We start from the raw sequence: 25,000 nt of genomic DNA, 5'->3' as shown, positions 1-25,000 counted from the left end.
CTCATACACACCTGTACACTACACTAATACACACCTGTACGCTCATACACACCTGTACGCTCATACACACCTGTACAATACGATCATACACACCTGTACACTCATACACACCTGTACACTACACCAATACACACATGTACACTACGCTAATACACACCTGTACATTAATACACATCTGTACACTACGCTCATACACACCTGTACACATACACACCTGTACACTACACTAATACACACCTGTACACTACGCTAATACACACCTGTACGCTTATACACACCTGTACACTACGCTCATACACACCTGTACACTTATACACACCTGTACACTAAGCTAATACACACCTTTACACTAAGCTAATACACACCTGTACACTACGCTCATACACACCTGTACGCTCATACACACCTGTACACTACGCTCATACACACCTGTACATTAATACACATCTGTACACTACGCTCATTTACACCTGTACACTCATACACATCTGTACACTACACTAATACACACCTGTACACTACGCTAATACACACCTGTACGCTCATACACACCTGTACACTATACCAATACACACATGTATACTACGCTAATACACACCTGTACATTAATACACATCTGTACACTACGCTCATTCACACCTGTACACTCATACACACCTGTACACTACACTAATACACACCTGTACTGTACGCTTATACACACCTGTACACTACGCTCATACACACCTGTACACTACACTAATACACACCTGTACACTCATACACACCTGTACAATAATACACACCTGTACACTACACTCATACACACCTGTACACTACACTCATACACACATGTACGCTCATACACACCTGTACACTATGCTAATACACACCTATATATACATATATATACACACCTGTACGCTCATACACACCTGTACGCTCATACACACCTGTACGCTCATACACACCTCTAAACTCATACACACCTGTACACAACACTCATACACACCTCTACACTCATACACACCTGTACACTACACTCATACACACCTCTACACTCATACACACCTGTACACTAATACACACCTGTACACTACGCTCATACACACCTGTACACTAATACACACCTGTACACTACGCTCATACACACCTGTGTGCTCATACACACCTGTACACTACGCTCATACACACCTGTACAGTAATACACACCTGTACACTACGCTCATACACACCTGTACACTAAGCTAATACACACCTGTACACTACGCTCATACACACCTGTACGCTCATACACACCTGTACAGTAATACACACCTGTACACTACGCTCATAGACACCTGTACACTCATACACACCTGCACACTACACTAATACACACCTGTACGCTCATACACACCTGTACACTGCGCTCATACACACCTGTACACTACGCTAATACACACCTGTACACTATGCTCATACACACCTGTACACAACGCTTATACACACCTGTACACTACACTAATACACACCTGTACAAAACGCTAATACACACCTGTACACTACGCTCATACACCCCTGTACACTACGCTAATACACACCTGTACAGTAATACACACCTGTACACTACGCTCATACACACCTGTACAGTAATACACACCTGTACACTACGCTCATACACACCTGTACAGTAATACACACCTGTACACTACGCTACAATACATACCTGTACACTACGCTTTAAAACTACTATAAAGAGTGTTGTGATGGAGACATGTTCTTGTTTTTCTTAAGAGTCTCATTGTGTTTTATATTTTTATTTTTAATATTTTGTACTTCTTTTATTGTGAAAATGTACTTTGGTGTTTGTTATGTATGCATTTGTTGTGATTTGGCTGCTACCTTGGCCAGGTCTCTCTTGTAAAAGAGATTCTGAATCTCAATGGGACCTCCTGGTTAAATAAAGGTATAATAATAAAACACCTGTACACTACGCTCATACACACCTGTACAGTAATACACACCTGTACACTACACACCTGTACGCTCATACACACCTGTACACACACACCTGTACACTACACACCTGTACACTACACACCTGTACGCTCATACACACCTGTACACTACACTCACACACCTGTACACCTGTACACTCATACACACCTGTACACTACGCTCATACACACCTGTACACACGCTCATACACACACACACCTGTACACTACGCTCATACACACCTGTACATACACACCTGTACACACACACACCTGTACAATACACCAATACACACCTGTACACTACGCTCATACACACCTGTACACTCATACACACCTGTACACTACACCAATACACACCTGTATGCTCATACACACCTGTACACTACACACCTGTACGCTCATACACACCTGTACACCACGCTCATACACACACCTGTACACACTCATACACACCTGTACACTACACACCTGTACGCTCATACACCTGTACACTACGCTCATACACACCTGTACACTACACTCATACACACCTGTACACTACGCTAATACACACCTGTACACTAATACACACCTGTACACTACACTCATACACACCTGTACGCTCATACACACCTGTACACTACGCTCATACACACCTGTACACTACGCTCATACACACCTGTACACTAATACACACCTGTACACTACACCAATACACACATGTACACTACGCTAATACACACCTGTACACTAATACACACCTGTACACTACGCATACACACCTGTACACATACACACCTGTACATACACACCTGTACACTACGCTAATACACACCTGTACACTAATACACACCTGTACACTACACTCATACACACATGTACACTAATTCACACCTGTACACTACGCTAATACACACCTGTACACTCATACACACCTGTACACTACGCTCATACACACCTGTACACACACTAATACACACCTGTACACTACGCTAATACACACCTGTACACACGCTCATACACACCTGTACACTACGCTAATACACACCTGTACACACACACACATACACACCTGTACGCCATACACACCTGTACACTACGCTCATACACACCTGTACACTACACTCATACACACCTGTACACTAATACACACCTGTACACTCATACACACCTGTACACTACACTAATACACACCTGTACACTACGCTCATACACACCTGTACACTCATACACACCTGTACACTACGCTCATACACACCTGTACACTCTAACACACCTGTACACTACGCTCATACACACCTGTACACTCATACACACCTGTACACTACACTTATACACACCTGTACACTACGCTCATACACACCTGTACGATCTTTTTCCAGATAATGAAGTGGATGAGGAGTCTGAGGAGGATGAGGACTACGTCCCCTCTGAGGACTGGAAAAAAGTAAACGTCCCCCCAGTTTAATCTGTTCTACTCTGTGGTGTGGTGTGAGTGAAGGTTAATTATGTAGTGTGTGTGTGTGTGTGTGTGTGTGTGTGTGTGTGTGTGTGTGTAAAACAGGAGATTATGGTGGGGTCGATGTATCAGGCAGAAACTCCTGTAGGACTCAGTAAATATAAAGAGAACGAGCGAGGTGAACTTCTCTCACACACACACACACACACACACACACCTCACCTGAACACACACAGACAACATCAGGGTTCAGTGTAGGTTTCATGATGTTCTTCTGTTGGTGTTCAGTGTATGAGAACGACGATCAGCTGCTGTGGAACCCAGAGTTCCTCTCCGAGCACACGGTGGTGGAGTTTCTAACAGAGGCATCTAAACGCACCGGGGACGAGACCGGGGTCGACGCCATACCTGAGGGATCACACGTCAAAGATAACGAACAGGTAAACACACGTCAAAGATAACGAGCATGTAAACACACGTCAAAGATAACGAGCATGTAAACACACGTCAAAGATAACGAGCATGTAATCACCCGTCAAAGATAACGAGCATGTAATCACCCGTCAAAGATAACGAGCTTGTAATCACCCGTCAAAGATAACGAGCATGTAATCACCCGTCAAAGATAACGAGCATGTAATCACCCGTCAAAGATAACGAGCAGGTAAACACCCGTCAAAGATAACGAGCTTGTAATCACCCGTCAAAGATAACGAGCAGGTAAACACCCGTCAAAGATAACGAGCAGGTAATCACCCGTCAAAGATAACGAGCAGGTAATCACCCGTCAAAGATAACGAGCAGGTAATCACCCGTCAAAGATAACGAGCAGGTAATCACCCGTCAAAGATAACGAGCAGGTAAACACCCGTCAAAGATAACGAGCTTGTAATCACCCGTCAAAGATAACGAGCAGGTAATCACCCGTCAAAGATAACGAGCAGGTAATCACCCGTCAAAGATAACGAGCAAGTAATGTGTGTGTGTGTGTGTGTGTGTGTGTGTGTGTGTGTGTGTGTGTGTGTGTGTGTGTGTTACAGGCGCTGTATGAACTGGTAAAATGTGACTTTGACCCAGAAGAAGCTCTGAGAAGACTGAGGTTTAATGTTAAAGCAGCTCGAGGTGAGAGAGGAAATGCTACACCAATGCTAACGCAGTGAAAGTTGAAGCTAACGCTAGCGTTTATCTGCATGATCATGGCTACGGCCGTACCGTTGTGTGATGGTTTCTCCTCCTCCACAGATGAGCTCTCTGTCTGGACGGAGGAGGAGTGTAGACATTTTGAACAAGGCCTAAAGGCTTATGGGAAAGATTTTCACCTCATCCAAGCCAACAAGGTAAACCTCTGCATTTGGTGTTCATGCTGCTGCTGCTGCTGATGATGATGATGATGATGATGGTGGTGACGACGATGGTGACCACGGTGATGTTGATGGTGGTGACGATGGTGATGATGATGCTGATGGTGATAATGGTGCTGATGGTGGTGACCATGGTGATGATGATGGTGATGATGGTGATGCTGATGCAGTACCCTGTTGCAGGTCCGGACACGCTCGGTGGGAGAGTGCGTAGCCTTCTATTACATGTGGAAGAAGTCCGAGCGGTACGACTTTTTCGCTCAGCAAACGCGACTCGGCAAGAGGAAGTACAACCTTCACCCGGGAGTCACGTACGCCTGACCTTTCACCCAGTCATATGTAGCTCTCACTGACCAATCACAATCATTATTACACTAATGTTATCTCATTGTTGCTATGGTTACATCTATCAGTGATTAAAAGTGCTGAATTCAGCCCAGCCAATCAGAAGCACATATTCTGTGATCATGTGATTCTAAGCAGACATGCACTGATGGACGTGTTGTTTTAGGGATTATATGGATCGGCTGTTAGATGAGACCGAGAGCACGGCGTCGAGTCGAGCGGCGACGCCCCCTAACACCATCGGCCAATCGGAGAAGGAGGACGGCTCCGCCCACAACGGTAAGGTCCGAACCCGTTTTATTTGTTATGTAACGTGGCGTTTCAGCTCGTTAATACTGAGGATGATCCCTGTGCTGCAGGTTTGAGTGTTCACGGCTCGGTCCCCAACGCAGACGTGGAGACCAAACACGAGAACCCGCACTCGCCCCCCCGCGATTCTAACGGCTGCGAACGCAACGGATCGCTAAAGCGTCTGCAGGACGGCCAGAGTGCAGAACGGACGAGTAAAAAATGCAGGACAGAATCGGACCCCCACGTCCACGCCGACACGGACTCTTCCGAGGTGAAAGAGAACTGAGCCGCCGAGGCGGAACGCATCCGGACCTTTCCGTCCACGTGAAACGGACTCTTCCGGCCTCACGGAACACTCGATGCAGGAGACATGAACTCCTCACGTCTGGTGGTGTGAAGAACACTGACCCGCCGGGGGAGCAGAAACCAAAGGCCATACCAAACCCAAATCATGCATGGGGTGAGGTTTATTTTATAGATCCTGACGCTAGGATTCAGTCCCCATCCCAAAGTGGGCATGGACGAGATGCTCGTTAGCGCCCCCTGGTTTTACACACATCATGTCTATTGTATTTGTAGCGGAATTCGCCTGATTATTTTTTTACCGTTGAGATATATTTATATTTTGTAAGTGAAACACTCGTGCAGGTGAGCGAGCGGACGCCCGGAGAGAGACGGGGCAGGTGTGTGTGTGTGTGTGTGTGTGTGTGTGTGTGTGTGTGTGTGTCTCTCACGCCGGCGCTCCACAGCGTTTCTACAGATTTGTACAGAAATCACACTTTTGATAACGCCTCTCTTCCTGAACTCTCACCTGCCTTTTCTTTACAGTTTGATTATTTTTGCGCTGCACAAAAAAAGACCTGGAGATGAAAATGAAATGAATCTCGTTCTCCTGACTCCTGTGTAGCTTTCTTCTGTTTGATGATGTTTTATCCCCAGCGTGATTTTTCCACCACAGTGTCGGTGTGGATCTTCATCTTCTGCTCAGTCACATCGTCTTATATGACCATGTGCTGAATATGAACCCAGATCTGGTTTATTTGTTTAGATATAATGAGAGAGAATTTAATCCCAAACGTACACTGTGTGACCAAAAGTATTGGGACACCTGACTCTTCCACCCATATGTGCTTCTTCTCCAAACTGTTACACAAAGTTGTACACACACGTGTATCACACATCTATGGAGACCCAAAACCTGTTCCAGCATCACAATGCCCAAAGCCAGCTCCATAAAGATCTGCTTTTTATGGGTTATAGTGGAAGACCTCCTGCTATAAACCCTATTGAACACAGTCAGGTTGAACGTGAACGCTGAGTGCTCCTCATGCCTCCTCCCCTTCTCACCTACATCAGTACCTGATCTCCACAAAATTTAGTAGAACATCTTCCCAGAAGAGTGGAGCTCATTAGAACAGCAGTGTGGAATGGAGGTGAAAACAGCACATAGCAATCTTGTGTTCAGGTGTCCACAACCTTTTGGCTATACAGTGTAGTTCCTGCATGTAATGAACAGATCTGCCTGTTGATGTTGGAGATAGTGTTAGTACTGCCCTCACAACCATAATGGTAGTAATTACTGGTATGGTTCCTGATCTTGATCCAAGTCAACCACAGCAAACTTCTAAACCCTCAGCTCTAAAAAAAATCCACCCCAATATGAGCACTGCCCAGGTGAGAACAGGAACCTGCAGAGGATCCAGCATCAGAGCTCACCGCACCAATCACATCACTGGAAATAAAACCAGAACCACACACCATACACATAAAATATATCCTGTTAATGACATGCAAAACTACACACCTGAAAAGGGGGGGCAGGGGGGTTTCATCCTGACTTTCTTTTTTTGTGTTTATATATATATATATATATATATATATATATATATATATATATATATATATATATATATATATATATTTGTTATACAAACATTTAAAATCACCAAGAAAATTGTAATATTGAAATTGTGGTTCAGTGGTGAGAGTAGGGAGCAGGTGGAGAAGAGCTTGGCGAGGTGGAACTGCATTAAGGATTAACTCTGAGCCCTTTCCTGTTTGCAGTGGTGATGGACAGGTTGAAGGACGAGGTCAGACAGGAGTCTCTGTGGACTATGATGTTTGTGGATGATATTGTGATTTGTGGTGAGAGTAGGGAGCAGGTGGAGAAGAACCTGGAGAGGTGGAGGTACACGCTGAAGAGAAGGGGAATGAAAGTCAGTAGGAGTAAGACAGGAGTAAGACGGGTCAATGTGCAGTTGCCCCCTGGTATGAGGGAGTGTGTTTAAGGATGTAGCGTCTGATGTGGACATCCCCGGAGTGTGTCATGGTTAGTAATCAGAGAATTCTCACCTCCTGTCAGACTCCATGCTTCCTGCCAAGCGCAGCCCTGTGCCTCGTTCTAGTCATGCACAGACTTTATCATCATCATCATCATCATCATGATGTCAATACCAATACAGAACACAACCATCGAACACTTTCACTCTGACATTCACAGTGTATACGTGCAGAAACTCACAGGATGGAATTTTGGGTTATGATCAACATCCACAGATCAGAGCTGTAGTAAACACTGCCTACACCCATTCCCACAGTCCTGTAAGTGTCAACACTGAGCCATTCAGCGCTCACTCACAGCTCCACTAATAAATCCATTTCCAGGAGTGCTTTCATTTGCTAATGAATAACAGGAGTAGATTGAACCCTATTTATCCAGCTGTGTATATTATTCAGGCTTTGGCAAAAAAAAACCATATATACATAAATATAGGAGGAAAGACATCAAAAGTGTTCTTCAACCCCAATTTAAACAAGTTACTGTCAAAAAGATAAAACCAGAATTCAAGGATTTTCTAATTTCATAAATCCACATTTTATTTGCAATAGAACATAGTAAATATATCACATGATTAAACAGAGGAAATGTACCATTTAAGGTCAAATAAAAAAAAGGTAATTTGATGTGATGGGAAACAAAGTCTGGAAAAAGTAACTGTTATTAAAATGAAACAGTGCGAGAAATATTTGGTAACTAATGAGGTTCTTTGGCAGCAGGTCAGTGAGATGTTTGGGTATAAACACTGGATCTTAGAGACACAGAGTCATGGTTCAGAAGACCGACCTGAAAAAACACTGAGCAGCAGCCTCACTTTCTGTTTGGCCTCCTCACTTCGGCCCGTTACACTCGAATTGTTTACAGAATAAAAACCTTCTGGATTTGGTAGAATATAATATGCGTTTATAATGATTGTAAAAAAAGAAAGGATTCATTACTTTGTTCAGAAAAGACTGAAAATGTACACTTTACTCATGATTGCACTTTACATCCAGGGCAAGTGTGCAGCAAACTTTATTCAAAAGGAAACTTCTCCTGCACTGCACACAAACCCGTGGCCTGCTTTTACCTTCTCCCCTGTTCTGGGAATAATAAAATGAAACACCACTCCCTGCTCACTGACAGACTCACGTCATAGACGCAGATCTCAGAGCAACAACCAGATCCAACAGTAGCCGTGAAAAGGATGAAGACTCCGATGTCTCACTAGCAGCAGATCCACAATGAGATCTTTTTCAAAGTGGTGGATTGGGTGGGTGAGATCACCTGGTTTCCAGTGGGAGAACTGACAAGACCTGGAGTGATGTCACATCAGTAAGAAGAACTGAATCCAAATTAAACTTATGGATGACAATAAAGGTCTAAACCCTCAGGAGCCCAATTCAGAGAAACATGGAAAGCAGTAGGAGGGAAACGTGTAGAAGATAAAGGTGTGTATGAAGCTCTATCACTCTTCTCACTATGAGGACAGTAAAGACTAATGTATTTAATGAAACAGGTTAGCTGTACTTTCACTCTGCTGTGCTTTTACACACACAGCAACATCTCCTTTAGCTGCATAACATTATAATGTATAGTGTCTTTCATCATAATGATTCCAGCCCACTGTAACTGGTCCATACTGAATATAGACAGATTGAGGTCAGTGATGAGAATCTTCAGTGCTGCTTAAAGACCCATTTAAAGTCATATATTATAAGGATGTAGATGTTGTACGTATCTTATGGCTATAATTACACCAGGAGTTTATGGTTCTTTGTTCTGAGAGTTTGATAAATTGTGCATAATGACGTGAATTAAAGTGTTTATTAAATGTATTTAGTTTAATATTTATACATGAATTGGAGCACAGAAATGTCTCCAAATGTGTGGACTGCTGTAAGAACTTTTTACTCATCTGGTGATGGAAGCTGAAGCAGAGACGAGCTTCTCAAAGCTGATCAATGGGGAAGGCGTCAGGTCATGGTGTGGGTCACCCAGGGGGCGCCATTCAAATGATGGCCCCAATCTACTGATCACCAACATACAGTAGTGAAGAAACTCCAGACTCAAACTCACCACAACACATGTGACCTCATTTGCTCCATTATTTTGATGTACACAGTGACACAGTCTCAGTGTTCAAGTCGAGGCTGAACACATATTTATTTAGTGGAGTCTTTAGTCAGTAGGTGTTTGTGAGGTAAAGGAGCAGATCTGGAGGGATCATGGATATGGAGTGTTTGGTGAACTGGGATATTTGGATGCTGTCGTCTCCTCACTCTCACACGTTCACTCAGGTTTGTTGATGGTGGTGTGGTGGGTCGTCTCTTATCCCAGAGATCCTCATGTCTGTGTTTCCTTCTGTTTCTCCCTTTTAATTCTGCTGCCAGAGTGAATCTCACCAGAGTCCAAACTGCACAGTGACATTAACTTTCATACAACAATCAGGAGACTTAATAATCCATATCCTTCTCTTCCTGTCACCCTCTCTCTCTCTCTCTCTCTCTCCCCCTCCCTCTCTTTCTCTCTCTCTCTCTCCCCCTCTCCTCTCTCTCTCTCTCTCTCTCTCTTGTTAAACATGCTCCTGAGGTTCCAGTGATCACTGTTCCTGCTTCTCTCCCCTCCGTGGAGCTTCCCACTTCGTCCTGGTCTGCCTCTGGATGAGGTTTTCTTCGTTTGGAGGCGACTCTGTGCACTCTGGGACGGTTTCTCATTAACGCCTTGGGTGGTTCCATGAAATTCTGGAGTAAGAACAGAAGCTTTGAGGATTTGGACTATAATTACAGTTTTTCTCGATTGCTAAGACACATTTCTTGGAAGCTGCTCTTCTTTTCTCTAAACCTTGAACACAAAACCCAATTCTCAAGCTACATTCACAAAACTTCTTTCTTGCAAAACCAAACTTTCACCTCAAAACAGTTGAATCTGTGCTCAAAACTGAACTATGTTGTCAAATCATGCCCCGAGTCAATCAAAATTAAAATCACTACGGAACAGTCACTAAACACTACGTAGAAAAATAGAAAACACAATGCTCAGGACATCAAGCTGGAGAAATAAATGTTTATTGTTCACTGTAGGCTAAATGCATGTTGCAAAACAAAAAACCCCCTGTGCATTTAGCACTTGTACAAAAAGACAAAACAGAAATCTTGTGCATTTACACATAGCACTTGTGTACAGTAAGCCCATGTAAAAATAAAGTACAAAAATATACAAATAAGTGCATTCCTCAGCCACAACATCATGTCTCTGTACTGGGTCAGGCCACAGGACTTCATCCATATCACAGGACACATTTTGTCTCACGGACCATATCTCTTAGTGTGGGGAGAAAATACCTGTCCTCCCACCCCCATGTGGCAGTCTTTCAATTCTACAAAAAGAGAACATGGAGTTACCAAGAATATACATGGAATACGAGGCCTAGAAACAGTTAGACCAACGCTCCATTACAATACTACAGTACACTGGTACAGTGATGTTCTGAAACATATATTAACTTACAGTATACTGTGGTACAGTATGTAGTCTGTCATACAGTAACTGCTGTCAACATTTACATACTGTACTATAATGTCAAAAAAAGGTAATGACCTGTTCTCGTCTCTAAATCTTCAGATTATGGTGGACACAGTGAATCTACTGATGTTTGGTTGTACCCTTTGTCCAGCCTCCCTCATGCTCATACCATGGACAAGAACATGGTCAATCACAGTAGCTCTGATTTCATCAGATATTACTGTTCTTTGTCTTCGCTGACCACCTCGACCTCCTCTCAGATTTCTATCCATTGTAGGGTCTCACAAACCAGTGCTCTCTGAACTGGATTACTCTATATGTTCCCTCACATCATTAGCCACAAGTGTGATCCATTTTGAGTTGTAGTGTTTAAGTGGTGACACTTGTGCTTTAATTGTGTTTGACTTTTGTCACCTGTGCTCACCATTATGCAGCACGGGTGCATCACAATGAAAATGTGTTGGCAAGTTGTGTCTAAACAGGTGAAAAGTGCTTATGGTTTTGCCAAAAGAGTGATTGATTCAATCAGTGGGTTCAGACAACTAAGCAATTGGTTCAGACAATAGAGTTTAGTGTTTTAGCAATTGAGAAAAACTGTAATATAAACAGCCTCCTACACTGACTCAGGACTACAGTTTGCTCTGATCTCCATCACTGCACCTCAACATCGTTTATCTGTAATAAATGGACATTCAGTGAAACCCAGATGAGGATGAAGTTCCCTCTTGAATCTGGTTCCTCTCAAGGTTTCTTCCTTCTGCATCTCAGGGAGTTTTTCCTTCACCACAGTCTCCACCGACTTGTTCATCAGTGTTTGAGTCGTTAATATCATTCTATTAATAGATCAGTGTGCTGAGAGTCACATTCGAGTCTTTTCATGTTAAGGTGATGAAGTAAAGAGTCTTTTGATAAAAATGATAATAGGAACATTATAGTTATACTATATACATTTACAATGTCAAGAAAATATGATCACATAACCCCAATCTTCTCATCTCTACACTGGCTTCCTGTTAAGTTTCGAATCGACTACAAACTATTACTTCTGACTTAGAAGACTGGAGAGATACATGGAGATAAACCATTTAGTGTTTTATAACACGCTACAATCCGCCACGCTCCCTGAGATCTCAAAACTCTGGGCTTCTAGTAGTTCCTAGAATAGCAAAGTCCACTAAAGGTGGTAGAACATTCTCACATTTAGCTCCTAAACTCTGGAATAGTCTTCCTGACAGTGTTCGGAGTTCAGACACACTCTCCCAGTTTAAGTGCAGATTAAAGACGTATGTTTTTAGCGAGTTCTACACATAACACACATCACATCATAACCTTGTGCTCCAGAACATCTGATCACATCACATTATCAACTTGTGCTGTTAATATCATGAACAGCAGCTACGCTAATTCCTCTCCACTGCTTCTCTTTCTCTCCCCATCCCGAGGCTTCCTGAGGTTGCTCCAGCTCCAGTCACGTCCCACCTCATGAAGATTGTGGACCTCTGAAGAAGTAGATGCCGAACTCACAAACATCCCGAACCATCTAGAGACGTACCAGTGCCAATTGGATCCCGCTTCATGTGTGGAGTTTGACACTGGACCTCCTGGAGTGTTTAAAGGCTCTGGCATGGAGAACCCGGGCCTCAGCGGTGAGAGCGCTGCATCCTAACCACTAGACCACCAGGGACTTTCTTCTTCTTCTTCTTCTTTCGGCTGCTCCCATTAGGGGTCGCCACAGCGGATCATCCGTCTCCATACCACCCTGTCCTCCACATCTGCCTCTTTTACACCAACTACCTGCATGTCTTCCCTCACCACATCCATGAACCTCCTCCTTGGCCTTCCTCTTTTCCTCCTTCCTGGTGGCTCCATCCTCAGCATTCTTCTACCAATATAATTCATGTCCCTCCTCTGCACATGTCCAAACCATCTCAATCTCGCCTCCCTCACCTTGTCTCTAAAACGTCCTACATGCGCTGTCCCTCTAATAAACTCATTTCTAATCCTGTCCATCGTCATCACTCCCAACGAACACCTTAACATCTTCAGCTCTGCTACCTCCAGCTCTGCCTCCTGTCTTTTACTCAATGCCACTGTCTCTAATCCATACAACATCTCAGGTCTCACCACAGTCCTATAAACTTTCCTTTCACTCACAGATACTCTTCTATCACAAATCACTCCTGCTATCACTCTTCTCCACCCACTCCACCCTGCCTGCACTCTTTCTTCACTTCTAACACACTCTCCATTACTTTGCACTGTTGACCCCAGGTACCTGAACACCTCGACCTTCTCCACCTCTTCTCCCTGATCAACTTAATTCCCCTGTAGTTACTGCAGGTCTGCACATCTCCTTTATTCTTAAAGATCGGTACCAGCACACTTCTTCTCCATTTCTCAGGCATCTTCTCACCTTCCAAAATCCTGTTAAACAATCTGGTCAAAACCCACTGCCATCTCTCCTAAACATCTCCACGCTTCTACCGGTATGTCATCTGGTCCAACCGACTTTCCACTCTTCATCCTCTTAATCGCTGCTCTCACTTCCTCCTTACTAATCCTATCTACATCCTGCTTCACCATCTCCACATCATCCAACCTTCTCTCTCTGATTTTCCTCATTCATCAGCTGCTCAAAATACTCCCTCCACCTTCTCAACACACTCTCCTCACTAGTCAACACATTTCCTCTCCATCCTTTACTGCTCTAACTTGCAGTACATCCTTTCCAGCTCGGTCCTCTGCCTGGCCAATCGGTATAAATCCTTTTCTCCTTCCTTAGTGTCCAACCTCTCATACAGCTCCTCATATGCCTTTTCCTTGGCTTTCGCCACATCCTCTTAACCTGCTGCCGCATCTCCTTGTACTCCTGCCTACTTTTCTCATCACTCTGTCTATCCCACTTCTGTTTTGCCAACCTCCTTGTCTTCCTTTCTATTTCCAGATGTCACACCAAGTACTTTTCTAGCTGCCTCCTCATCACTCCTGCAGTAGTTCCACAATCATCCAGCACCTCTTCACCACCACCGAGCTCCTGTCTGACCTCTTCCCTGAACCTCACACTACACTCTTCCTCCTTCAGTTTCCACCATCTTATTCTTCTTTCAGTCCTCACTCTCCTCCTCTTCTTCTTCACCTCCACAACCATCCTACAGACCACCATCCGATGCTGTCTAGCTACACTGTCCCCTGCCAACACCTTACAGTCTCCAATCTCCTTCAGGTTGCATCTCCTGCATAGCACATAGTCCACCTGTGTGCACCTTCCTCCACTCTTATACGCCACCCTATGATCCTCCTTCTTCTTAAAATAAGTGTTCACCACTGCCATTTCCATCCTTTTAGCAAAATCTACCACCATCTGCCCTTCCACATTCCTCTCCTTAAAACCATACCTACCCATCACCTCCTCATCACCTCTGTTCCTTCACCTACATGCCCATTAAAGTCTGCCCCAATCACCAATCTTTCTTTCCTAGGTACACCATCTACCACTTCATCTAATTCACTCCAGAATCTTTCCTTCTCCTCCATCTCACAGCCAACTTGTGGAGCATAGGCACTGATGACATTTATCATCATCCTTCAACTTCCACCTTCACGATCATCACCCTATCAGAAACTCTCTTCACCTCCACTACACTCTTACTGTACTCTTCCTTCAGAATCATCCCTACACCATTTCTCTCTCCATCCACACCATGATAAAACAGTTTAAATCCACCTCCAATGTTCCTGGCCTTACTCCCTTTCCACTTGGTCTCCTGAACACACAACATATCTACCTTTCTCCTCTCCATCATATCAGCTACCTCTCTCCCTTTACCCGTCATAGTACCAACATTTAAACTACCAACCCAAACCTCCACTCTCCTACACTGCTCCTTTCCCTGCCGTCTCTGTAGGCGTCTTCCTCCTCTCCTTCTCCTCCTTGACCAACAGTAGCCCAATTTCCACCAGTACCCTGTCGGCTAACGATACCTGTGGCGGTCGTTGTTAACCCGGGCCTCGACCGATCCGGTATGAAATTCTCATTTGTGATCCGCATATTTGATTTGGCACATGTTTTACGCTGGATGCCCTTCCTAACGCAACCCTCCACATTTACCCGGGCTTGGGACCGGCACTAAGAGTGCACTGGCTTCTGCATCCATAAAGGCTGGGTTTAGACCACCAGGGACCCCTGAGTTAAATTTCACTCACCACATCCGGGGCCTGATCACCAGATCTGTTAAATCAAGAAATAGAATAAGTATTTAAATAAAACCTTAAATAGAAGCTGCCTGATAAACTGCAACACATTTAAAGATCTCAGAAAGCAACATGTCATGCCGCGATCTAAAGCAATTCCAAAACATGAGAAACATGTCAAGTAATTGAAGCATCAGTCTGAAAATAGTTTCAAATCATTGCTAAGGCTTTGGGACTCCAGTGAAAGCCATTGACTACAAATGCAGTAAATTTGGAAATAGTGAATCTTCACAGGAGTGTTCGTCTTAACCACATTACTCAAAGATGACACATCCAGGAGTTCCAAAATGAGCCTAGAACAACATCTAAAGCTAATGTTCCTCAGTTAAGTTTCGTGTTTACGATTCATAAAAAAAAATTAAAAAAACGAGACTGGCCAAAAATGTTCCAGGGCAAAGGACACAGAGACTCGTCTCACATTTACAGTCTTTATATTTTGATTAAAGACTTTTGAGCAAATATTCTGCGGACTGATGACACAAAAGTTCAACTTTTTGTAAGGTGTGTGTCCCGTTTCATCTGGTATAAAACACAGCATTTCCCAAAAACAACATCATACCAACAGTCACTTGCCATAATTGTTAAAACCATGAATTCTGCACTCTACCAGAAAATCCTGAGGAACATCCAGCCATCAGTTCATGAGCTCTAACTCAAGTGCACTTGGGTTAAGCAGCAGTACAGTGATCTAAAACTCTGAATTCCTCCACAGCCATGTGCAAGACTCTTTACCAGGTATCTCAAGTTCTTGATTGCATTAGTTGTCGCCACACAACCAGTTATTAGGTTTATGGCGTATTGTGGTTTAGGCGCCGCCCGAGTGGCAGCCTGTTGCAGCAGCTCCCGTAAAGTCTGTGCTTTTTTTATTTATTTTATAGTGTTCCGGCACTTTGTGTTTTTTCTTTAAGTGTATGCGTGTAAATTTGGAAACTGCACAATGGACATAAACAAAGCCACAGAGTTTGCTCTACTTTTCCTGCTTCTTTGGACTTTGTTCACAGTCGCGTCTGGAAACTCTGTTCATAGCCACGGTCCTATTGTTTACACCAGGGATCAGCTGTTAGCATTCCGCAACATGCCGATGCTACTAGGAGCAAAACCGGATATTCCCCGCGAGATAAGAAGGAGAAGACAGGGGAACCGTGCTGGAGCTTGGTGTCGGAATAAAAGGAGACGTTACAGACCAACTCTCCAGTCCCTCATTATGGGAAATGTAAGCTCTTTACCCAACACGCTGGACGAGCTGGCGGCTCTTACCCGGCATCAGAGGGAATTCCGGGAGTGTAGCATCATGCTGTGAGTCATGGCTAAGCAAGCTAACTCCGGACACCACCGTGGCTCTGGATGGATTTGAGCGCGATGGAGAGCGGTAAGAGAAAGGGAGGAGGACTGGCAGTGTTTGTGAATAATAGATGGTGTAAATCTGGACACATCACTATTAAAGAGCAGATCTGCTGTAAGAACATCGAGCTGTTAGCCGCTAGCATGAGGCCGTACTACCTGCCGAGGGAATTCTCGCATGTTATCGCGATAGCTGCGTATATTCCCCCTTCTGCTGACGGTGAATCGGCATGCGATGTCCTGCATTCTGTTGTTAACAGACTGTTAACACAGAGCCCAAATGCCCTTCTCATTATCTCTGGAGATTTAAATCATTCCCCTCCATCCTCCACTCTGCCCACATTCACCCAGTATGTTTCATGCCACACCAGAGACAATAAAACACTGGACTTATTTTATGCAAACTCAAAGGAGGCCTATACATCATCAGCTCCAGGCTACTTAAGACCTGTGCAGACCAGCTGTGCGGCATATTGCTGTACATGTTTGACCTGAGCCTGAAGCTGGGAAAGGTGCCACAGATATGGAAAACATCCTGCGTGGTGCCTGTACCAAAGACGCCGCGCCCAAAAGACTTCGGAGACTATCGACCAGTAGCGCTGACCTCGCATCTGATGAAAACATTGGAGAGGCTGGTGCTCACTCATCTCCGACCTCTGGTAAGCTCATCAATGGATCCACTTCAGTTTGCCTACCAACCTGGCATTGGAGTGGAAGACGCAGTCATCTTCCTCCTAAATCGGGCTATTTCACACCTGGAAAAGGCTGGGAGCACTGTGAGAGTCATGTTTTTTGACTTCTCTAGTGCTTTCAACACCATCCAACCTGCGCTCCTGTGGGATAAGATGGTGTACATGGGAGTGGACCATCATCTGTCTCCCTGGACACTGGACTATCTCACAGACCGTCCACAGTATGTGAGGACTCGTGACTGTGAGTCTGACATGATTGTCTGCAATACTGGAGCCCGCAGGGAACGGTTCTAGCCCCGTTTCTCTTCACCATCTACACTGCAGACTTCATTTTTAGCTCAGAAACCTGTCACCTACAGAAGTTCTCTGATGACTCTGCCATCGTCGGTCTGATCACGAATGATGATGACAGAGAGTACAGAGGACTTATAAAGAACTTTGTGGACTGGTGCCAACGGAGCTGCCTCCAGATAAATGTGGGGAAAACGAAAGAACTGGTGGTGGATTTCCGTAGGCAAAAACAAATTCTATCACCAGTGAACATTCAGGGTAGGGACATTGTGAGTGGACTCTTACAAATACCTGGGTGTTCACCTAAACAACAAACTGGACTGGACAGACAACACTGAGGCAATCTACAAGAAAGGGCAGCAGTCTCCTCTGCTGAGGAGACTAAGGTCTTTTGGAGTACAGGGAGAGCTACTGAAGACCTTTTTTGACTCAGTGGTGGCCTCAGCCATATTCTATGGAGTGGTCTGCTGGGGCAGCAGCATCTCTACTGCAGACAGGAAGAGACTAGACAAGCTGATCAGGAAGGCCAGCTCAGTCCTGGGGATTCCCCTGGACACTGTACAGGAGGTGGGAGAAAGGAGGATGGTAACAAAACTATCATCATTGCTGCAGAACGCCTCCACCCCTGTATGAAACCGTTACATCGCTGAGCAGCTCTTTTAGTGACAGACTAATACATCCTAAGTGTCTGAAGGAGCGATACAGAAGGTCTTTTCTCCCTGCTGCTATTAGACTATACAACCAAAGCTGCTCCCAGTAAAACCAGTCACCACCATACAACACTGCTATTACTTTTTAAGATGTGCAATAACTTTATCTGTGTGAAATATTATTAAACAAATCAGGTACAATATTATGTGCAATATTACGTGCAATTTACGTGCAATACTACCTCAAAACGACTTAAAAAGCGTACTTTTGTTTTTCCTATTTGTATTATTACATTGTACTGTATATATACTGGTATTGTAGTATATGTATATTATTTTTAGATATTTGCATTTATTTTTATTTCTTTATTATTATTATTATTATTATTATTATTTCTGTTTTTATTTTTTGTATATTATTTTTTTATATATATTTGCATTTATTTTTATTTCTTTGTTGTTATTATTATTATTTATTTTTATTTCTGTTTTTATTTTTTGTATATTCTTCTTTTTTTTATATATATTTGCATCTATTTTTATTTCTTTGTCTTGCTGCTGTAACATAGAAATTTCCCCACTGTGTGACGAATAAAGGTTTATCTTATCTTATAATAACTTTTTCACATAAGGCCACTGGATTGGACAGTTTTTTCCCTTAATAAATGAAATCATCAATTAAAAACTGCATTTGGTATTCACTGGGATTCGCTTGGTGTGATTATTTGGAGTGTGAAAGCACTGGATCAGAGTCAGGTGAACATCTGACCACATTACTGGTGCTCATGGAGCTTGGAAATGCAGAGTCTGTTCAGTAACTGGGTAACGGGTGGGTTAACAGCTGCTTTTCAAGGGCCGTTTTGGCTTCTCTGGATCCAGATGTGACGTGTACGAGATACCAGTTGGTGAGAACCCCAGTTTGAAGCAGTGATGAACACGTCGTGATAAATCTGCTCATACAGTTTATAGTTTTTTACGTAATCTGATACACTCCAGATCTGCTGCATTCTTCTGTCTCCTTTCAGCAGCATTCTTCAGCAGGAGAGAGTCAGGATTTCATTTTTACTTTCGAGACTTGGAGTGCAGGGGATCCTCCCAGTGTGCAGACTCGCTGCTGATACCCAGCAACACTCTCCTTTTCTCCTGGAGAGACATGATGGAGAGAGGAGAAGGGAAAAACTCAGAGGAAACAGGGTTTAAGAGCTTTTACAGGTACTTACACACACACACACACACACACACACACACACACACACACACATCTGCTACTCTGCTAGCTGCTAACGTGGAGATTTTCTCCAGTTGAGGATTGTTAACAAACTCGGGTTCTCACTGTTCATCTGCATGTTGCATGTAATCAAAGCCGAATCTGATCGGTCACATGACGTGAAAGAAGACAGCTGACTGGAATGCAAGCGTACAGATGTTTGGCATGGGATGAAGCCAGTGGAGGATTATTACACACTTCTACAGGAACATTGTGGACCACGGTCTGAATTCAGCTGATTCTTTATGATGCTAACATGGTGATCTGGATTAGAGAAGGACTTGAGCTCTCAGTTTGGGAGGATACTTTTTGCTCAATACTTTGTTGAAGCTCCTTTGAGGAAAATAATGAATTGAATCCATTTTGGAATGAAGCTGTACAATGTGAGAAGGTGAAGTGCTGTGAAAACTTTCTTCATGCACTGTTCAGCTGCGTCGAATCCATGTTGAACCCAGAAGACATCAACTCCCATTTTCACTGCAGGAAGTATTTAAAAGAAGTTCTACATGCATTCCAGATGTGGACTTGAAATTTAGATGTCGGTGTGTTCATTTGAACATATTACAGGGAATTACTGAGAAAAAACATATAAAGATAAATATATAAAATATAATATATATAAGGAAATAGATGAAAATTGTTCTACAAGCCCGTGAACGAGGTGGAATTGTGTGTAAAATGTAAATAAACTCTGAGGAAATGTGCCTTTAAAAATTAAAGTCATTAATGTTGAGACAGAGGCATAAAAACATCTGGAAAAAGTAAATGTTATTGAAATGAAACTGTTGGAGAAACATTTAATAACTGATGAGGTTGAAAAGACGGCTGAGTATAAATCATCTCAGAGTCTCTCAGAAGTAAAGATCAGCAGAACTTCATCAATCTGTGAAAGACTGTCAACAACTTGTGGAACAATTTCAGAATACTGCTCCTTATCATCAGAAGGAAACTTCTCCTGCACTGCACAGAACCTCGTGGCCTGCTCTGGGAATAATAAAATGAAACACCACTCCCTGCTCACTGACAGACTCACGTCGTAGACGCAGATCTCAGAGCAACAACCAGATCCAACAGTAGCTGTGAAAAGGATGAAGACTCTGATGTCACTAGCAGTAGATCCACAATGAGATCTTTTTCATCATCCTGTTAGCAGGGAAAGTAACACAAGATTCATTTACCAGCATACAGAATGTAAATATAAGTTCAGTATTATTTTTCATTGCTATGAAACCTGATAGTGATTCAGTGTGCAGTATTTAATCAGCAGTGTTTAACGCTTGCGCTGAGAGTTGAGGTGTAAATACGACGTGGTATTAAACGGTTTGGAGACTCGCTCTGGTTACAAGAAGTACTTTATTTATGTTTCCACACAATCACGATCGAAATACTTTCCTTGCACAGTAACAGCGCCTCCCAGTGTTCTTCTGGAACGTGTCCTGGACGTCTTCTTTTCAAAGCATCTCAAACATCTTCTGTTATTCACTCCTGATCTTAGCATGGAGTCAAAACAGTGAGCTGGCTCTTCATCTTCTGGAAGAGGGATACGAATCTGGCGAGTAGGGTGCGTGTGGAAGTGAGATCATGTTGTTTTCAGGCTAGAACCTCACGTGAGGAGCAGCTCAGTGCATGCAGCTTTGTGCTGCCACCTGTCACCATGTTACATAAGTCTCCAAACCTTTGGATACCACCTCAGATAGTTTTGTCAGAATGCAGTGCAGTACTCTGCTGCACCTCACAAACAGTGTTTATAATTAAAAACCTCTAATATATTAACACTAACTTTGGTCTTAAGGTCTGATGTGGTTGGAATGGAAAGTTGAGAAGCTCTGCTCAAGTCCATGCCTGTGGTCTGCAGGTTCAGATGACCCTGATGACCCTGCAGTATTTTTCTGTATGTTCGAGTTGATGCCTATGTTTGACTTTTTATTTGACTTTGTTACCTGCATGTCGCTACATTAAAGCAGTGTTTCATGTGTACTGTATTTCTGCATTATCGTGAGGACTGTAATTGCTTTTTGCTCTGATGCAGAATGCTGTGCATTTTACATCTTCTCACCTGGGCAGTGATGATGGGGTCATGTTCTCAATTGTGCTGCATCATTCCTCACTGTGTCCACTTTCTACTGATCCTAACGTGCAGCACTGGTAAGTAACTCCATGAGGGAGGCAGCTACGTAGCTGTGAGGAGGTTTGCATGCTGGTTGAATGATGAAGAGAATTTTGGGGGCATTTCCAGCCCATAACAGGAACTGGGCCCACTCCTTAGTATTAGCTAAAAAAGTGCAGAGTAAGCATCCCATCTCCTGGTTAGCCTGTTCCACTTGCACATTAGCTTGTGAAGGGTAACCAGAAGTCATGTGATCTGAGGGGACATGGACTCCTCTGGTACTCAGAAATCTCTGACAAAATGACTGCTGTAGCTAAGGCTAAAGATAGGTTGTGTTTTATATCAAATATAGGAATTTTGAGAATTGCTCATAGACTATATAGATTACTGTGCATGAGTTTGCCATTTGGGAATGTTTGGGGTACCTTAGCATGGGTGCACACACAGCATAATTATACAGCCTGCCACAGAGGGACACCAGTATTTCTCCAGTAGCATGTGGTACGTCGGCATGTCTCTCAAGCACTGGAAGTGGCAGATCAGTGGATAAGATATTGGACCTCTGATCAGAAGGTCACAGGTTTACATCACAGCATCACCAAACTTGCAATTAAAATGAAAAATTAAGACTACAAGAGAAATTGACCAGACAGGCCTCATTTAAAGCAACAGAGCACTCTCAGTCTTTTCTCTTTCTTCTCCTGCAAGACTCTCCATCTACATGGGCTCTTGCACTCAGCACGTACTTTCTGGTCCTTCATTATTACTCAGATGATGATCTCAGTGAAGAATTCTGGGGTCAAACCTCAGCAAAAGTCTCGTTTCAACTGCTGTGTTTCAGGCTACGAGAAGCCCAAAGAGCTCTAAAGCATCATCTGCTCCTCTGCAGTAACATTGAGAGGGTGACAAGCTGCTCTACAGCTTCCTTGCCCTCTAAGTGATTTCATATTGAACGACAGAGTAGAGCTATTAGTTATTGTGTTTATTGAGGTTGTGTTTGTATCAGTACTGAGTCCATGAGAGGAGGACTGTAGGAGTTCAGGAGGTTTCTGCGATGGGTAAAGTGTAATAAGTGGTCTCAACCTTCACCCCTATAGTAAGTCACATTAATCTCTCTTTCAGTTCCGGCACTGGCTCCATTCACCATAAAAGCGAAGCTCCATCAATCCGTTGACCTCATCTGTAAGCAAGAGTGTCCTGGAACATTGAAATGGGTCACAGATAATCAGCCAGATGATGTACTGGCTCAGTGTGATCAGACGTCCTGTAGGTCGAAGGAGGGATATATAATCTCCCATGAGGAGTACAAGACTGGATCTCTGTCCCTCACCGTCATGGAAGCTGATTACAGTAAGAGGATGGTCTATGCCTGTGAATGCAATGCTGAAGACCTCTGTCATGTGTGGCTCTGCCTTGAGCGTAAGAGTCTTTTGCAATTTTGTATGAGTTGATATCAAAAATGTTCAAGACTCAGTTTACAAGAAATAACTTTATTTATCTATGTTTCCACATGATCACCTTCAAAATCTTCAAACTAGTCTTGTTGCACAGTAATGCAGCTCCCCCAGTGTTTATCTGGAACAAGTCCTAAAAGTCTTTATTTTGAAGCGTGTCAAGCAGCTTCAAAATGCTCGCTGACAGGGTGCTCATGTGGTCAGAATGGTCAGTATATCACCAGTTGCACGGCTCCCAATGTCCACAGGACCATGTCTTTTGGCACACAGACTTATGAAGGTTGGTGCTCCCTGTGACTGTGCGTGCAGCCTCGTGCTGCCATATGTGGGCATTTTTCAAAACTAGTCTTGAACTTTTTGATACCACCTCGTGTTATATTATTGTTTTCTGTAGCCTACCTAAGAAGTGGATTTGATTTAGAGCGACAGTAAACAGTGCGCTAACACCAGCACGCAGTGAACAGTGCGCTAACACCAGCACGCTGTAAACAGTGCGCTAACACCAGCACGCTGTAAACAGTGCGCTAACACCAGCACGCTGTAAACAGTGCGCTAACACCAGCACGCAGTGAACAGTGCGCTAACACCAGCACGCAGTGAACAGTGCGCTAACACCAGCACGCTGTAAACAGGCGCTAACACCAGCACGCTGTAAACAGGCGCTAACACCAGCACGCTGTAAACAGGCGCTAACACCAGCACGCTGTAAACAGAGCGCTAACACCAGCACGCTGTAAACAGAGCGCTAACACCAGCACGCAGTAAAGAGAGCGCTAACACCAGCACGCAGTAAACAGAGCGCTAACACCAGCACGCTGTAAAGAGAGCGCTGACACCAGCACGCTGTAAACAGAGCGCTAACACCAGCACGCTGTAAACAGAGCGCTAACACCAGCACGCTGTAAACAGAGCGCTAACACCAGCACGCAGTGAACAGTGCGCTAACACCAGCATGCAGTGAACAGTGCGCTAACACCAGCACGCAGTAAAGAGAGCGCTAACACCAGCACGCTGTAAACAGAGCGCTAACACCAGCACGCTGAGCGCTAACACCAGCACGCTGTAAAGAGAGCGCTAACACCAGCACGCTGTAAACAGAGCGCTAACACCAGCACGCTGAGCGCTAACACCAGCACGCGCTGTAAACAGGCGCTAACACCAGCACGCTGTAAACAGAGCGCTAACACCAGCACGCTGTAAACAGAGCGCTAACACCAGCACGCAGTGAACAGAGCGCTAACACCAGCACGCTGTTCCTTGTTCTCCCACCACGTTGTCTGATGTTATAGATGGTTTACTGCACTAAACTGGATTCAGAGGCTTTTTGTTAGCAGAATATTCATGATCCAGGTTTTATTGATGATTTGTTCTCTACCGTTAGCTGAGCGGTCATCAGTTGAGCTGAAGCCTGGTGAAGATCTGGTCCTGGATTTGCCCATCCCAGAGCCAGTGGAGGTGATCTATAACAGCAGTGATTTGTTTGGGCCACAGTATGAGCAGATCTGCACTGTGGTTGGAGGATCATTACAGTGTAAAGATGAATACAGAGGAGAGTATCACTCCGTTATCCAACCCTCCTGCTGAAATCTCTAAACGTGTCTGACAGCGGCGTCTACATCGTTCGGGACATGAAGAACAGTGAAGATATTCATGTTTATGGCGTCTCAGTGAAAGGTTGGTTTGTGCTTCGGGGTGGAAAAAGAAATTTC

At 43.9% G+C, this 25,000-nt stretch overlaps 2 protein-coding genes and 1 long non-coding RNA gene across 8 annotated transcripts in view; 2 read left to right on the top strand and 1 right to left on the bottom strand.

The window, feature by feature from the left end:
- The window catches only part of mier1b (mesoderm induction early response 1b, transcriptional regulator), a 19,074-nt gene extending 12,782 nt beyond the window's left edge, over positions 1–6,292 (top strand). The window contains exons 6-13 of the mRNA XM_046851296.1: positions 3,323–3,387; positions 3,505–3,577; positions 3,688–3,839; positions 4,440–4,521; positions 4,642–4,736; positions 4,944–5,071; positions 5,272–5,384; positions 5,465–6,292. Coding sequence (XP_046707252.1) covers positions 3,323–3,387; positions 3,505–3,577; positions 3,688–3,839; positions 4,440–4,521; positions 4,642–4,736; positions 4,944–5,071; positions 5,272–5,384; positions 5,465–5,682 — 926 coding nt within the window. The 3' untranslated portion in view covers positions 5,683–6,292. The remainder of the gene's footprint in view (positions 1–3,322; positions 3,388–3,504; positions 3,578–3,687; positions 3,840–4,439; positions 4,522–4,641; positions 4,737–4,943; positions 5,072–5,271; positions 5,385–5,464) is intronic.
- A 4,156-nt stretch (positions 6,293–10,448) lies between these two features.
- On the bottom strand, positions 10,449–16,175 carry LOC124387175. The gene is made up of 3 exons (XR_006926109.1): positions 16,097–16,175; positions 15,442–15,466; positions 10,449–11,092 (listed from the first exon to the last, which is right to left on the bottom strand). It is a non-coding gene; the product is annotated as an uncharacterized LOC124387175 (long non-coding RNA).
- LOC124387162 overlaps positions 15,478–25,000 on the top strand; it is an 11,506-nt gene continuing 1,983 nt past the window's right edge. For 2 of the 6 annotated variants that reach the window (XR_006926092.1, XR_006926091.1), the window contains exons 1-4: positions 18,976–19,675; positions 21,760–21,875; positions 22,960–23,256; positions 24,673–24,965. Coding sequence is in view for 2 of the 6 variants with exons in the window: in XM_046851326.1 (XP_046707282.1) it covers positions 19,617–19,675; positions 21,760–21,875; positions 22,960–23,256; positions 24,673–24,875 (675 nt within the window). In the remaining 4 variants the exon portion in view is untranslated. Of the gene's footprint in view, positions 16,225–18,975; positions 19,676–21,759; positions 21,876–22,959; positions 23,257–24,672 lie in introns of those variants that run through there. The other 4 variants (XR_006926090.1, XR_006926089.1, XM_046851326.1 and 1 more) reach the window with 3 other exon arrangements.

Source organism: Silurus meridionalis, chromosome 6, assembly GCF_014805685.1.
Source record: "Silurus meridionalis isolate SWU-2019-XX chromosome 6, ASM1480568v1, whole genome shotgun sequence".
Classification (NCBI taxonomy): domain Eukaryota; kingdom Metazoa; phylum Chordata; class Actinopteri; order Siluriformes; family Siluridae; genus Silurus; species Silurus meridionalis.
Note: the sequence above shows the minus strand (reverse complement) of the source record. Positions and strands in the feature narration are given on the sequence as shown.